The sequence below is a fragment of the Eretmochelys imbricata genome, chromosome 25 (assembly GCF_965152235.1).
Source record: "Eretmochelys imbricata isolate rEreImb1 chromosome 25, rEreImb1.hap1, whole genome shotgun sequence".
In the NCBI taxonomy this organism is placed as follows: domain Eukaryota; kingdom Metazoa; phylum Chordata; order Testudines; family Cheloniidae; genus Eretmochelys; species Eretmochelys imbricata.
Window position 1 is genome coordinate 4,587,529 of NC_135596.1, and position 14,531 is coordinate 4,602,059.

A 14,531-nucleotide genomic window follows, 5' to 3' on the forward strand; every position below is an offset into this window, starting at 1 on the left:
CAGAATGGCCCCTGCCCAGCAAAGAGCCCGACTGGGCCCAGCAAGCCGGCTCCATGGGGCTGGCCAGCACCAGCAGTCGAGGCGGGGTCTGATCTGCGCCCCAAGGCAGGGAGGGCGTTGGAGCCCGCCTGACCCTGAAGCCGCAGGTCTCCCCAAGAGAGGCAGCCCCCAGCAGTCCTGTGGAGCTGGCATCCCCACCACGATCTGCTGGGGGGTGCTGAGTCCCCTCCCTTCCCCTGATTGCCCCTCATGCCAGCAGGGGCTGGCTGATGCCTTCACGCCGCTCCCCACCTCCGCAGGGCTGTTGAGCCAGGTCCCTGGGTCCCTTGGGCCCCTCGGGTGCCAGACAGCCAGGAAATGCCACAGCCGCACGAGGGCACCTGGTCCTTGGAATTCGCAGGGGGCTCCTGGCCCTACCCCCCCCGCCAAGCACCTCCAGCCCAGCCCTGGAAACGACCTGGGGGTCCTGGCCCTGACCCCCACCCAGAATCCCTGACCCAGCCCTGTGAATGACCGGGGTACCCCTGCTGCCCCCCGGCCCAGCCTGGGCTTGCTGTGGGTCCCAGGGTGGGGCAAGGGACCCGCACAGAGATGCTTGGTCATGCAGCGGCCAACAAGCCCAATGGGCCCCTGCCCCCAGAGCCAGGCCCCTTTGCCCCCGTCTCCCTCGCCCCCAGAGCGGGCCTCCGCCCCTCTCACCCGCTGGCTGGCGGGGGGGGGGGGGTGGGTCATCAGAGCAAAGGGCGAGGAAACGGTCAGAGTCACACCAGCCCCACGTCCCCACATGAGTCCTGGCCTGTCCCCGTCCCCCCCCAGGGTTCCCCCAACTGCCCCCTGGGTTCAGCGCCAGCCCTGGCCGCTGTGCGGAGAGCGGAGGAGGGAGGCAGCGATGGGCAGTGGCTCCAGGGAAGGCCCCGAGGAGCTGCCATTACTTGGGCTCATAGCCAGGATGGGCACCAGGGCCTGGACTAGCCCCGGCCTGCAGGGACTGCTCCCGCCCCGGGCCCACCACCCCATCTGACCAGGGCCTGAGGCAGATCCCCTGGGTTTCCCGGAGGGGCCCTTGCCAGTCCCTGCCCAGCTCGGCGTGGGGCCTCTCTGGGGCAGGAGCTGGGCCCAGCCAGCCAGTGCGGGCACCGCAGGGCTCCCCCCTGGAGCAGGAAGACGGGGGGCTGCTGCTGGGGCAGGAGGGAGCCCATGGCCAGGGGGCAGACGTCACAGGCCAAGTACTCTGCCCCCTCCCCTATTTCCTGCCCCCTTGGGCTCCACGGATGGCGGCCCAGACCTCGGCCACGAACTCGCCCGGGAACGCGAACTCGCCCAGCACCGAGTCCAGGCTCTTGGCAAACTCTGCGGGGCTCAGGCACTCCCGGGCCACCTCCACCATGGTTGAGGCTATGGAGAGAGGACAGAGCTCAGCCGGGGGGTCAGGGCGATGGGCTGGACCCCAGTGCCCCCGGGACAGGCCCAGGGGCCAAGGGACCTGCTGAGAAGGGCAACGAGCCCTTGGCCCAGTCTGCCCGCCCCAACCCTGCCCTCCCCCATGTCACCGGGGCCCAGCCCCTGGCCTCCCCCGGATGTCACCGGGGCCCAGCCCCGGCACTCCCCCACACCAGCCCTTGCCCCCCCCCAGGACCCTGGACCTGCCCTCCCCTCCTCCCTGGGGCCTGGAAGCTGCCCCCTCCCCACCCCCTCTGCCAGCCCTGCTCACCCAGCTCCACGTCCCGGATGCCCATGTAGCTCTCCAGCAGGTCGTCCACCCTCCGGGCAGCCTCCTTCTCCCAGGCACTGGGCTGTGGGCAGGAGCCAGGGCAGCAGAGTCACTGTTGGTTCAACCTTCTCGGCCCCTAATTGCTGCAGGGGGCTGGATCGGAGGCCTTGGGCCAGGCCCTCGTGCCAGCCCGTTGACAGCCCTGGGCATCATGGGAGGGGCCTTCATGGACTGGGGCGCACCCCCCACGGGCACAGGGGAGCCAGCTGGGGCACTGGTGCAGGAGGTGCCTTGGCCAGATGAGTCCTACTGTGCATCAGGGGCGTTCCCTGGCCCAACCCAGACCAGCTTTTTGCTCCTTGTTAGTTTTGGGACCCCTCCTCCCCCCAAGAGTCACCTCCCCCACCCCCGGCGAGAGGGTGCTGCCCAGAGTCGGGGGCCCTCTGGCATGGAGAGCGGCTCCACTGGTCAGGCTCTGAACTCTGACCCCCAGGTGGATAGCAGGAGGCCAGGACAGGAAACATCCCCTTTGCAGCACCGGGGTGGGGCAGGGAGCAGGTACCTGCCACCCCATCCCTGCCTGGCTCTGCGGCAGCCAGCCAGTGAGTATAAACGCGGGTCCGTGTGCACACACCAGGCGCACACATGAGTAGGGGCATCTCTGGGGCCATGCATGTTTGCACCCGACTTTGTCCCCATTGGCATGGGTGGTGACTGCATGTACAGCACCATGCGCGCATGGGACTGACTGCACCCACCTGCGTGAGCACATGCATGTGCACACGTGACAATGTGTAGTCACTGGCACCCGTGCCCAGTCCCTGGCTCCCTCACCCTGCAGGTCCTGGAGCTGCCTTCTCTTGCTAGGACACCTGGGTCCGTGGGCAGAGCTCCCGTGAACAGCGATTCCAGGCACTCCCTGCAGGGAGCCAGAGCTGGGGGGCTGGGCCAGGGGGAGGGAGTGGCAGCAGCCTGCTTTGGGGAATGGTTGTGTGTGCCCCCCCCTCACCTCACAGCCCCCCAGGGATTTCACTTCTTACACTTATTTTCCCCCTTTGCCTCCTCCCCCGATTTGGTCATGGGGAGGGGATACACTCCCCCAACTTACCACATCCTCCAGGCTGGCGGTGCCCCGGGCACGCAGCCGCAGGGTCTCCTTGCCACTGGCCACCTTGCCCTCGCCTGGGCACTTGCTGCTCTTGGTCCTCTGCCCGATCATATCTGGGACACAGACGGGGGGCGAGGGGGCTGTTCAGAGCGGGTGCCAGGGCAGGCACAGGGGCCGGGTGTCTTTTCCTTGTGCCAAAGCACCATGCCCAGCCGGGGAGCAAAGACCCAGCTCCACCCAGGACACCCCCTGGGCCCCAGGCAAGCCCTGGGCAAAGGGGCCCTGTCCCAACACCCCCATCCTTCCCCAAAGGAAGTCCCAGGAAGTGACTGACCTCTGGCAGGGCGTGGGGGTGGATCGGGCCCACTGGAGTCTATCACACTCTGTGGGGCAGGAAGGGGTTCTGTCAACTGGCCTATCCAAGGTCTAACCCCAGATGGGAGCCCGGGAAGAACAGCCCGGGCTCCATTGAACATTGCCCCAAAACTAGAGCACAGAGCCCTTCTCTCTGCATCACTGGAATGCAGCCACCTCTGGGGTGGAACATGGCCGCTGATCCACAGCAGCACATTGCCAAGGGTTGTGTGAGGACCAAGTATCCCTTGGATGCCTGCAGCCTGTGGGTGATGGGGGGCAGTGTGGAGGGCATATGGGGGAGGGCAGTAGTGGGGGGTAAATCAGTGTCAGAGGACATGGGCTGGGGTGAGGCATGTGGGAGGGCAATTGAGTGTTGGAGGGCAGTGGGAAGGATTAAAAGCTGCAGCGAGGCTGAGAACGGCATTAACTCATTCTAGCGATTGCTCAGCCAGTGCAGGCAGCCCCCAGCCCTGAGGGGTGCACAGTCGCCTTGATCCCTGGGCTGCACAGTGGGTGGAAGCAGAAAGGCCCCGAGCCGGTCCCAGGCCTGAATTAATCGGATTCGAGCTCCCTTCCCCAATTAATTCAACCTAAACTAGGGTTCCCCACTTTCTAATCACAGAAAACCAAACATCCTTGTTCTCCCCCATCCTGAAGCCCCGCTCCTGCTCCAAAGCCCCCTGCTCACTCCATCACTCACTCACTCATTTTCACCGGGCTGGGGCAGGGTTGCAGAAGTGGGTGAGGGCTCTAGCTGGGGGTGCAGGCTGGGGGGGGATGAAGGATTTGGGGTGCAGGAGGGGCCTCTGGGGTGCAGGGTGGGACCGAGGGGTTTGGAGTGCGGATAGGGGCTCAGGGCTGGGGCAGGAAGTTGGGGCATGGGGGGGGGGTTCAGGGCTGGGTAGGGGGTTGGGGTGCAGGCTCTGGGCACCGCTTACCTCGGGCAGCTCCTGGAAACGGCCAGCATGGCCGGCTCCTAGGTGAAGGGACGGCCAGGGATCGCTGCGCGCTGTCTCCACCTACAGGCGCCACCCCCGCAGCGCCCATTGGCCGCGGTTCCAGCCCAACGGAGCGGCAGAGCCAGCTCTCAGGGTGGGTGCCCCTCCGCCTAGGAGCCGGACATGCCAGTTGAGTCCGGGAGCCACACGGCGTCACGGCGGGCAGGGAGCCTGCCAGCCCCGCTGCGCCGCCAACCGGACTTTTAACGGCCTGGTCAGTGGTGCTGACCGGAGCCGCCTGGGGCGCTTTTCGACTGGCTGTTCCGGTCGAAACCCGGATGCCTGGCACCCCTACCTCAAGCCCCGGGGACTCACTCAGCCCCCAGCAGCGCCGGTTACAGGCCTAGCTAGGATTCAGCCCAGGGCCCAGCCCAGCTGTCCGTGCACCTCTGGTGGGAGACACTGACATGGGCCGCCCGACGTTCCCCCGGGGAGCAGGGGAGAGGGGGCGGGCGGAGGTCGGTGGGGAGAAGGGGCAAATGGAAGAACACCAGGGCTGCGCCACGGCTTCCTGGTGATCCAGCCCAGCAACCCGGCTTCCAATGCTGGGATTGCAGCTCCACGCACCCGGGCACACGGAACGGCACAGATCTCCGACCAGCCCGAGCAGGTCCAGTCAGCACGTGGCTCTCTGGGGCACTCGGGTGGGTCACGCCCCTTGCAGGAGGGGCTACCCAGGGCAACAGGCTCCCCCTGAAGGGATACAGGGACTCGCTCACCCAGCAGCTTCTGTGCCAGGCCAGGCCCGGCCTGAGGAGTCACAGGGGCCCCATGGTGCCCCCAAGGGGTTGGGTTGGGTCCCTCTGAAAGCTCCTCACTGGAGGGGGCAGAGGGGGATTGCAGGGACATGCCCAACGCCAGGGTGTGGGGATGCAGCAGGCTGAGCAGCAGCTGCCCCTTGGCTTACTCTCACTCCCAGATGTGGATCCGTTACCTCCACCCCATGTCAGCAGCTGCCCATGGGGCCCCAGGAGCTATAACCCAGCTGGGGTCTCCGAGCGCCCGGGTGGATTCATCGTGTGGCTGGGCGATGCCATCTCAGAGCCCAGACGACTGCCCGGTGCCCGACACTGGGCCCAACTGCGTCATGGCCATCACGCTGCCCGCGGGGGGAAGAGAAGGTACTTGGCGGGATCTGTGTGCCGCGGGCTGGCCTGATACAGAGTGCAGCCGGGCCTGAAGGCAGGGAGCTCAGAAAAGAAAAGCAGGACCCAGGCTGGAGGGCCCCTCCCTTCCCACCAGGGCAGCCCCCACGGCTCAGACCCAGCAGCCACATTCGGGTGGCAGGGCCAGCAGGGCAGGGGGAGGCTTGGGCACGTCCTGAGAATGTCACGCTGCCCAGGGTCCTCAGCTTGAAGAGTGGAGGGTGACGCAGGCCAGGGCCGAGAGACACTGGTAGAGCTGGGTTGGAGACCCAAGGCTGGAGGGGGGAGGAGGGGCTGCGGGTCATGAGTGAGGGGCACCGGCAGAGCTGCCTAGGAGCATTTTGGCTGGCCCAGGTGGCACCTGTTTAATGTTCTCTGTACCATTTGCTGGGAGATGGGCTGCAGGGGCTAAGGGCTTTCCCACCTCTAACATCACTGGTCCGACAAACCCAGGCCAGATGTAGGATGGACTCGTGGGGCAGAGACTCTGGGCTGGGACCCAGGATCGGGGCTCAGTGCCCAGTTCCGCCTTAGACTCGCTGTGACGTCAGACCACATCCTCTCCCTGCACCCATCTGACAATGGAGAGGCTGCTGCCAGAGTCCTAAAGCCTGCCACAGTAATGCCCCTCACTCCCGACCTGCAGCCCCTGCTAGCCCACCCCTGGACTCCCCCCCACCCAGCTCAGCCGGTGCCCCTCACTCCTGACCCGCAGCCCCTGCTAGCCCACCCCGGGCTCCCCCCACCCAGCTCAGCCGGTGCCCCTCACTCCCGACCCGCAGCCCCGCTAGCCCACCCCTGGGCTCCCCCCACCCAGCTCAGCCGGTGCCCCTCACTCCTGACCCGCAGCCCCTGCTAGCCCACCCCGGGCTCCCCCCACCCAGCTCAGCCGGTGCCCCTCACTCCCGACCCGCAGCCCCTGCTAGCCCACCCCTGGGCTCCCCCCACCCAGCTCAGCTGGTGCCCCTCACTCCCGACCTGCAACCCCTGCTAGCCCACCCCTGGACTCCCCCCCACCCAGCTCAGCCGGTGCCCCTCACTCCCGACCCGCAGCCCCGCTAGCCCACCCCTGGGCTCCCCTCACCCAGCTCTGCCGGTGCCCCTCACTCCCAACCCGCAGCCCCTGCTGTCCCAGGCCTGGGCTCCCCTCACCCCCGACCCATAGCCTGGGGTCTCCACTTAGGAGAGATTCCCAGTTATTCTGAATGCTGGTTCTGTGATAAGGGCAAATCTGCAGCAGCTTGTGACGCTCAGGCAGCCGGTTTAACCCCCATCCCCTGGGGTTAAAGGGCAGGGACAGCAAACACTTGACCCTGCAGCTGCAGAGTGTCCGGTGTGCGCGTGTTTGTGTAACTCACCAAAGGCCCTTTTGGGCTGCACCAGCCGCAGGGTGAAGGGCTGGGCCCTGGGCAGCTCCCGCAGCATCTTGGCAACATCATAGTGGCGGCAGCCCACGATGCTCTGGTCGTTGATGGCCTCGATGCTGTCGCCCACGCACACAGTCTGGACGCAGTTCATGACGCTCCCGTCCTTGATCCTCTGGAGCGTGGGACATGCCAGTCAGTGGGGGTGGGGGAACATGGCCGGCTGGGGGTAGAAGGGGGCATGGGGACACAGCAGGGCTGAGCTGCTCCCGGTCCTTACACATGGGGGGTGTCCATGCAGGTGCCTCCCAGCCATCAGGAGCAGCGCTACTGGGCAGCGGGGATGACCTTAGAGCTGCACCCTGGGGTGGGGCTGGGGAGTGACAACCAGGACCCCCCTAGCACAACAACAGCGGGTGTTTCTCCAGCCCCCACCCCCAGTTTCGCAGGGCAGGAGGCACTGAGCAGTAGCAAGAGCTGCTTGTGAACCGCCTGGAGCGGTGACCGCCTGGCGGGTGTGACAAAGTTCCTGCTCTACCTTGGTGGGCCTTGCGCTTACTGGCGGATTTGCTCGCCTTGGAGCTTCACGGCAGCCCTCAGCTTGGCCGTTTTTCTGAACCCACAGTCCAGGTCGACTCCTCCTGTGTCTGACCAGGAGTTGGGAGGAGCCCGGGCCCGCCCTCTGCTCCGGGTTCCAGCCCAGGGCCCTGTGGAATGCAGCTGTCGAGTGCCTCCTGGAACAGCTGTGTGACAGCTGCAACTCCCTGGGCTACATCCCCATGGCCTCCTCCCCACACCTTCTTTATCCTCACCACAGGACCTTCCTCCTGGTGTCTGATAATGCTTGTACACCTCAGTCCTCCAACAGTCCGCGTTCTCACTCTCAGCTCCTGGTGCCTCTTGCTCCCAGCTCCTCACACGCACACCACAAACTGAAATGGGCTCCTTTTTAAAACCCAGGTGCCCTGATTAGCCTTCCTTAATTGATTCCAGCAGCTTCTTGATTGGCTGCAGATGTTCTAATCAGCTTGTCTTAATTGTCTCCAGAAGGTTCCTGATTGTTCTGGAACCTTCCCTGTTCTGGAACCTTCCCTTACCCAGGGAAAAGGGACCTACTTAGCCTGGGCCTAATATATCTGCCTTCTATTACTCTCCTATAGCCATCTGGCCCAACCCTGTCACACTGGGAACGTGGATGTTGGGCTTGGCTCTGGGGCTGGGCAGCACCCAGTGCAATGGGGCCAGCTGGCATCTGGGGCCCCAGGCCCTGCCTGAAATCAGCCCTGCTCTGCCTCTATGACCCTGGGCTGGCCTGGAGAGAACCCAGCCCTTGGGAAGGGCAATGCGGGGGGGCTCCCCTCCCTTCTCTGCAGGGGGAAATCATGTCCAGCTGAGCAAAGCTTCAGGCTACTTTCCCTGTGGGGTTTCCTTTTATGGGGGGGTATTTGCCCCTCTCCCCCCATCTGTAGGGCTCTGACCCCCCTCCCCCCAGCTGCAGGGCTCTCTCTCAGAAAGCAGCTCCCTGAATATTTTTGTCTTCAGCTGAGTTCCCCTGGCTCCTCAGGTATCACCCTGGTGGCCCCACCCAGCCAATCTCCTGGCACCAGCACCAGCTGCTTCCAAGGAAGGTGCAAGAATCCCTGCAGGCAGTCGTACAGTAACCGGTCCTTGGTTGGGGGCCCTGCTGACCCCCCCGGCTAAAGGCTGGCTCGTGCCCTGAACCAGGGGGACTGCAGGTTGAGAACCACTGCTCTGTAGCCATGTCCACACCCTTTTCTGAGTCCTGCCATGCTCTTGGACTCCCTGGTATCTTGTGGCAGTGAGTTCCACAGGCTGCCAGTGGGATCCACAGGTATCACCTTGGATCAGTTTCAAATCTGCTGCTTTTCCATGTCATTGCCTGACCCTGCCTCTCACCTCATGAGAGGGGGAGATCAGAGGCCCCCACTCTGCCTTCTCTAGAGCAGCCCTGCTCTCAGAGCCTTTCAGCAATGCTCTCTCAGCTGCCTCCTCAAACGAGGCGCTCTCCTTTCGGTACCATTTCTTCCATGTCCCCACTCATCTCCATCTGACTCCATGTGCTTAGAGCCTGCCCGGGGGGATTCCCTGCTGTGTGCAGTGAATGGGACATTTACATTGTGTGGGGAGGTGATTTTAATGAGAATAAACATCTGTAAAATCTCTGCTCCCAGCTCAGGAGTCCCAGGGCCGGAGTGCATGAGCCGCCCGATGGGCCATCTCCTAGAAACCAGCCTTCCCTGGCCCCTGGACCACAAGCCCCGTCCTGGACTGTCTGACCTGAAAAGTCCCCTTGCTCTCACCCCCCCAAAGTTTTGATTTTTCAGCAAGAAATAGAAAACAGAAATATTTTGATTGCGAAACACCACCTGGTGCCTCATGGGAGTTGTAGTTCAGTGATTGTTGCTCCCACCCTCCTTTATGGACCGTCCTGCCAGGTTGGACTACTACTTCCACAATGCACCAGGCTCTCCCCTCTTGGTGAGGCATCATGGGTGTCAGAGTCACAGTGCATCATGGGAGATGGAGTCCAGCTGGGGAGTAAGGAGAATGGGAACACAAAACACCCAAACCGCGGCTCCCAGGAGGCACCACGGTAGGGTTCCCAACTCCAGACAGTTTGGGGGTTGGGGGTGCAGTTTTTAAACAAACACTGGAGGTTTCCCACAAGAAGCTGACAGCCACTTTTCAACAAAAACCCAATTTTCCATTAAAAAAACCAAACCAAACAAAAAACAACTCTCCTGATGGATAATTCTTGGCTGTTCCTGGCACAATTCCCTCTCCTCCACTGCGGCCCCTCCAGCCCATGGCCCTCACCCACCTTGATGAAAGCATAGCCCGCCCCGTTGTCAGTGATGGTCAGCCCCAGCGCATCCTCCGTCTTGGTCACTTCCACCTCCTTGGTCTCGCCCCGCACATGTGCGAAGATGAAATCCTCCAGGCCGATCTGGCCCCCCAGCAGCTTCTGCATGTCCACCTTGTGGGTATTGAGGGTGCAGAAGAGGATCTGCCAGAGAGCAGCTGCCTCACCGTTCTGCCCACCGGGGCTGGGAGCTTGGAACACCCTCCACCCAACAGCTCAGCGGGGCAGTGGCTGGCACGCACCAGAGAGACACAGAGCACCCAGCACCATGATACCCCCAAACGTGGGAAATGTACTCCTTTTTGCCCATTTTGAGTTGCAGACCCTGGAACTCTGCTTTTTGCCTTGGAGGGACAAGTCAGTTTTGGGGCTTATTTTATCCATTTTTGTTCATTGATGATCACGTGAAAGGTGTTCACTTCAAGGAAAGGGAAATGGGCCAATCGGGGAAGCGAGCCTTGCATTTGTTGGAGACGTTCCCGTTCCCTACTGCAGCCGCTTGTGAAAACGGAGGCCCGCAACCACACATGACAACCCCGCATTATTACTGATCATTGATTCCATTTTGGCAGCGCCCTGAGCCAAAGGCCTTTTGGGTGATCATCGCTGTGCAAAAATAAATCAATAACCCACAGAGCTGAGCTGTCCCCACCCGGCCTTCCTTGGAACTCCAGGGTCTGCAACTCAGAGTGGGCAAAATTAGGTGCATTTTCAAACCACAAACATGATGGGCTTTTGTTGTTTTGTTGTTCAAGAAGCAAGTTGGCTGTCAGTGAATTGACCAGGTTGGACTCAGTACATTTCCTTACCCTGTGGGACTTCAGGCAAATTTCTTAGTTTCCCTGTGCCTCAGTTTCCCCATCTGTAAAATGGGGATAACCATCCTTCCCTGTCTGGCTTGTTTAGATTTCACTCTTTGGAGACAGGGCCTGGCTGACAGTGTTTGTGCAGCGCCCAGCACAATCAGGGCCCTGGGTTCGTTTGGGGCCTGTAGCTAAAGAATAACTAGGGTGAATTTCTGAGACATGGATCCGGTGTCTCCTGTACACTATGCTGCTAGTGCGGCAGCGGAGGTCGCAAGCTTGCCCCCGACAAGCTGGAGGGGCAGGCTCTCTCCAGCCCAGCGCTGCCTGCAGAGGGCACCCGCAGCAGCACGGGCTACTGTGGCCCTATCCAGAGTCGTGAACTGAGCACGAACAGGAACAACCCACAGGAGCTAACAGGCAGCCCCAGCTCTGCCCACACGAGAGCGACAGAGACTCACTGAACCCGTTTCATGCAAGCCACTGAGCAGCATCAGATGGTAACAAGTGAGAGTCACAACTCGCCTGGGCTGGATCGAACCATGTTAAAGGCGACAGGTCCAGCAGCCCATTACTGATCCCCCAGGCCACCAGCACCCCGACAGGACAATCCGTGGAATAACGTGCCTCTCCCTAGCAGCATTCAGCTGAGGATCTCAAAGCACCCAGCCCCATAGGGGAGGCAGACAACCACAGCATAGGTAAACCTGTGCCAACTGGTCTTGATAGTCCCAGGTGTCTTGGCTAAGGAACAAACCAGCCAGAGTTTTCTTCATCACCCCTACTGATTGCACAGCCACTTCTAGGCGCAGATCTTTTGAAAGGTGGGTCAGATGGGGAAATTGAGGCACCGAGGGGAGATGTGTCTTGCCCAGGGTCACAGAGAGAGTCATGGTGGAGCTGGGACTAGAACCCAGGGCTCCCGCCCACAGCGGGCTTTGTCATGACGGCACAGGAACGGCATGTACCAGATGGACCCTGGAAGGCAGCCCAGGTCCTGGCAGATGCTATGGCGCCATGGAGGCAAGCCCTGCAGCTGTAACCAGAGCTTGGCCTTAACCCTCTGGTGACCAGAGCCAGCTAGCTGGAATGTGCAGGGCTCCAAAGGCTAACAGCAGACCCCCCCACCCCACCCCAGATCAAGGGCAGAGGGGAGCCTTGGCACAGGTGTGTCAGGCTCAGGTATCCCGGCTCTTCGGCTGGGTTAGCTGCTGCCCCGCCCCCCACCCCATGCTGCTCCTGCCTCACCTCAGTGGGGGAGATGTCGAAGACCTCGGCGATTTTGGCATACAACTCCTTCACATTGGTGAAGCCCTCGATCTTGCCCGTGGGGCTGCCGTGGGCCAGCTGCGTGTGGAAGACCAGCCTGGGCCGGACCCACGGGGATGGCTGCGAGAAGGCAGCGGGGGCACCATCCCCAGCTTTCCCCATTTCAGGCGGGGCCTCCGTGGCCCCCTGCTCTGGGGACACCCCGTTCTCCATGGGCTTCTCCTCCTCTTCCTCGCCAGCCTTCTTGCTTCGCCGGCCTGATCTCCGCAGCATCCTGTTGCCCTGCTTTCGGGGCCACAATGGCAGCTGCCCCTGCTGAATTATAGATCGCCCCAGCTCTCAGCCCAGGGAATCTGATCCCCGGAGCGCAGGTAATTCGAGGAGTGTCAGATGAGTTCCCCTCCACACAGGCAGAGCTCCAAGCTGCAGGGACCTGGGGAGCAGGAAGAGCCAGCAAGCAAACCCCTGGGAACAGCAGCTGTGCTGAGAGGTTACCAGGGGCAACAGGGGTTTGGCTGTTCCACCACCGCAGCTTCCAGCTAACGGCCAGTGTATGTTTACTGTCAGGAGAGCGACCCCATAAAAACACCTTCTTAAGCACTTATGATGGGTCACTGCCAGGGACTGAACCAGCAATTTGGGGATGTACGTGCATAAGCTTTTGGCACCTTGGCTCTGGTCACTCCAAGGCAGCAGCATCTTGCACACCTGAGGGGGAACAAAGGACCATGCTGGGTTCCCAAGGGTTACACACTTCCCCTGGCCAGGGGCACGGCCGCCCAAGCACCGGAGATGGACAGCTGTTCAAACCCCACTGCCGGTCCCGGCCAGGAAATGCACAGGCAGCACTGGGCCGCGAAGCAGCCTCCGCCACAGACTCTCAGGGTCGGAAGGGACCTCAGGAGGTCACCTAGTCCAACCCCCTGCTCAAAGCAGGACCAACCCCAACTAAATCATCCCAGCCAGGGCTTTGTCAAGCCTGACCTTGAAAACCTCTAAGGAAGGAGATTCCACCCCTCCCTAGGTAACGCATTCCAGGGTTTCACCACCCTCCTAGTGAAAAAGTTTTTCCTAATATCCAACCTAAACCTCCCCCAGTCTGGCCAGGCCCGAGGCAGTAGCAGACTCCTAAGCCTCTTACAGGGACCAGCCCCTGGCGGATGTCCCCGACCCCTGGCCAGTCTTGGCAGAAGCAGTGCGTGGAAGTTATCGCTTTGGAGGAGTGAGTTTTGTAAACAACCCCCCTCCCAGCTGGTTTCAGCCCACATGGTGCCCAGCCCCAAAGGGGACTTTGCCTGAATTGCTTGGCAAGAGCAGTGGGTTTGGCTTTTCACCTCAGAAGCACGGAAGAGCTGCACTCTGGTCTCAAGGTTGAAGTTATCTGCATCAGAAGGCGGCATCTCTGGTCCAGCGCTGAGATTTCCTCTTGGACGGGAGAGCAGCAGCTGAGCTCTTTGCAAAACCCAGACGAAGGAAATCTAAACAAGAACTTTGAGTTCTGGGGGGGATTTTAATGATAAGGCAAATATTTCACACGGCTGCACTCTGTCTCTGCCCCTTTCTGTGTCTTCATGCCAGACTCGCAGCCTTGGCTGACACCACCAAGTCCTTGGCCCTGCAGGAACTGCCTGGATGCAGGACAACTAGAAGGATTCTGTTCCATCTTGTGTACCAGAAAAAGGGACAACCAGCTGGGGCTGCTGCGGGAGGCAGGGGAACCCAACTTGACTTTCAGATCCTAGGGAGAGTTTGGGAGAAAATAAAAAGGCTCTTCTGCCATGTGAGTTGAGTCGCATTGATCTGGAATCGTGGAGACACCAATCCGTTGACCCAAGGGAACGTGTGGGTTGCGTCAATAGGACGGTCACTTAGACGGGGTCCCCGCCTAGTAGGGAAGTTTTAAAGTCATTTACTCTCTCTCCAGTTTCCCCACACGCAAAGTGGGCAGTGCGAGGCCTAATCGGGGAGCATGGAACTACCACGGGACCAAACTCCTGTGAACAGCGGTGGCAGAAGTGGGTGTTGGTTACTGGTTCTGAGAGACTTTGAAGCACTGTGGATCTGTGTACTAGGGGGCACTTGTTCCTGCACTGTCTCTGCTCTAGAATCACATGCTGCTCACAAACACTCCACTTCCCTCACCCTGAGCTTTGTCCAGCATCCAGGTCTCTAATCTCAAGTCATGTGTCTTGCCCAAGGTCACACAGGCGTCTGTGGCACAGCCAAGCAGGGGCCCAGATCTGCCAATTCCCAGACCTGGGCTTTCGCCACAAAACCCTCCAGCCTCTGAGATGCTCATCTTCAAAGCCCTTTGCAAATATTGTCATTCACCTCTGAAAGAGGGTTAGTCAAGCTAGACACATGCTAGAAGCCTCATTGCCTAGGACACTGAACACTAGCTCAGAGCGAGCACTGCTAAGAACGACTGGCTGATTTCTGGGTGTGCACCAGCCTTCCAAAGACACCCTTGGTGCAGGGCTCTGGGACTAGAGAGAACGGCAGCTACAGAGGAGCAGCTCAGGAATGGGGCCTGTGGTGGCTCTGACTGTTTGTAATCTAGGGCAGGCCCCTAGCCCCCAGATCTGCACCGTGCCAAAGGAGGAGATAGCCAGGGGCTGAGCTTAATCCTGGTGTCCCTGCCGAAGCCAGGAGACACGGAGGGGTTCGGCTGTTCCCGTACCTAGCTGTCACGTGGTGACAATGCAGGGACCACGGCTGTGCCGCTACAGCCGCCCAGCTAGGGTGACCAGATGTCCCGATTTTTTAGGGACAGTCTGAATTTTGGGGTCTTTTTCTTATATAGGCTCCTATTACCCCCATCCCCGTCCCAATTTTTCACACTTGCTGTCTGGTCACCCTACACCCACCCAACACACTTTGCCCACAATCCCA

The 14,531-nt window shown here is 61.1% G+C and overlaps 1 protein-coding gene across 1 annotated transcript; it reads right to left on the reverse strand.

Moving 5' to 3' along the window:
- Nucleotides 1-902: 902 nt before the first annotated feature.
- Nucleotides 903-13,001, reverse strand: GIPC3 (GIPC PDZ domain containing family member 3). The gene is made up of 7 exons (XM_077841906.1): nt 12,974-13,001; nt 11,619-12,347; nt 9,526-9,711; nt 6,678-6,858; nt 2,820-2,932; nt 1,712-1,793; nt 903-1,395 (listed from the first exon to the last, which is right to left on the reverse strand). Exons 2-7 carry the CDS (start codon nt 11,910-11,912, stop codon nt 1,244-1,246), a joined length of 1,008 nt encoding a protein of 335 aa, XP_077698032.1. The 5' UTR covers nt 11,913-12,347; nt 12,974-13,001; the 3' UTR covers nt 903-1,243.
- Nucleotides 13,002-14,531: the final 1,530 nt, after the last annotated feature.

Bases quoted from the DNA above. Each gene is read 5' to 3' on its own strand.
- GIPC3 (XM_077841906.1), bottom strand. From the start codon at position 11,912: ATGCTGCGGAGATCAGGCCGGCGAAGCAAGAAGGCTGGCGAGGAAGAG. The intron at 6,859-9,525 runs GTGGGTGAGGGC...CCCACGCTCCAG, and splicing joins CGGGCTATGCTTTCATCAAG to AGGATCAAGGACGGGAGCGT. The intron at 2,933-6,677 runs GTGAGTTACACA...TCTGTGTCCCAG, and splicing joins GCAGCCCAAAAGGGCCTTTG to ATATGATCGGGCAGAGGACC.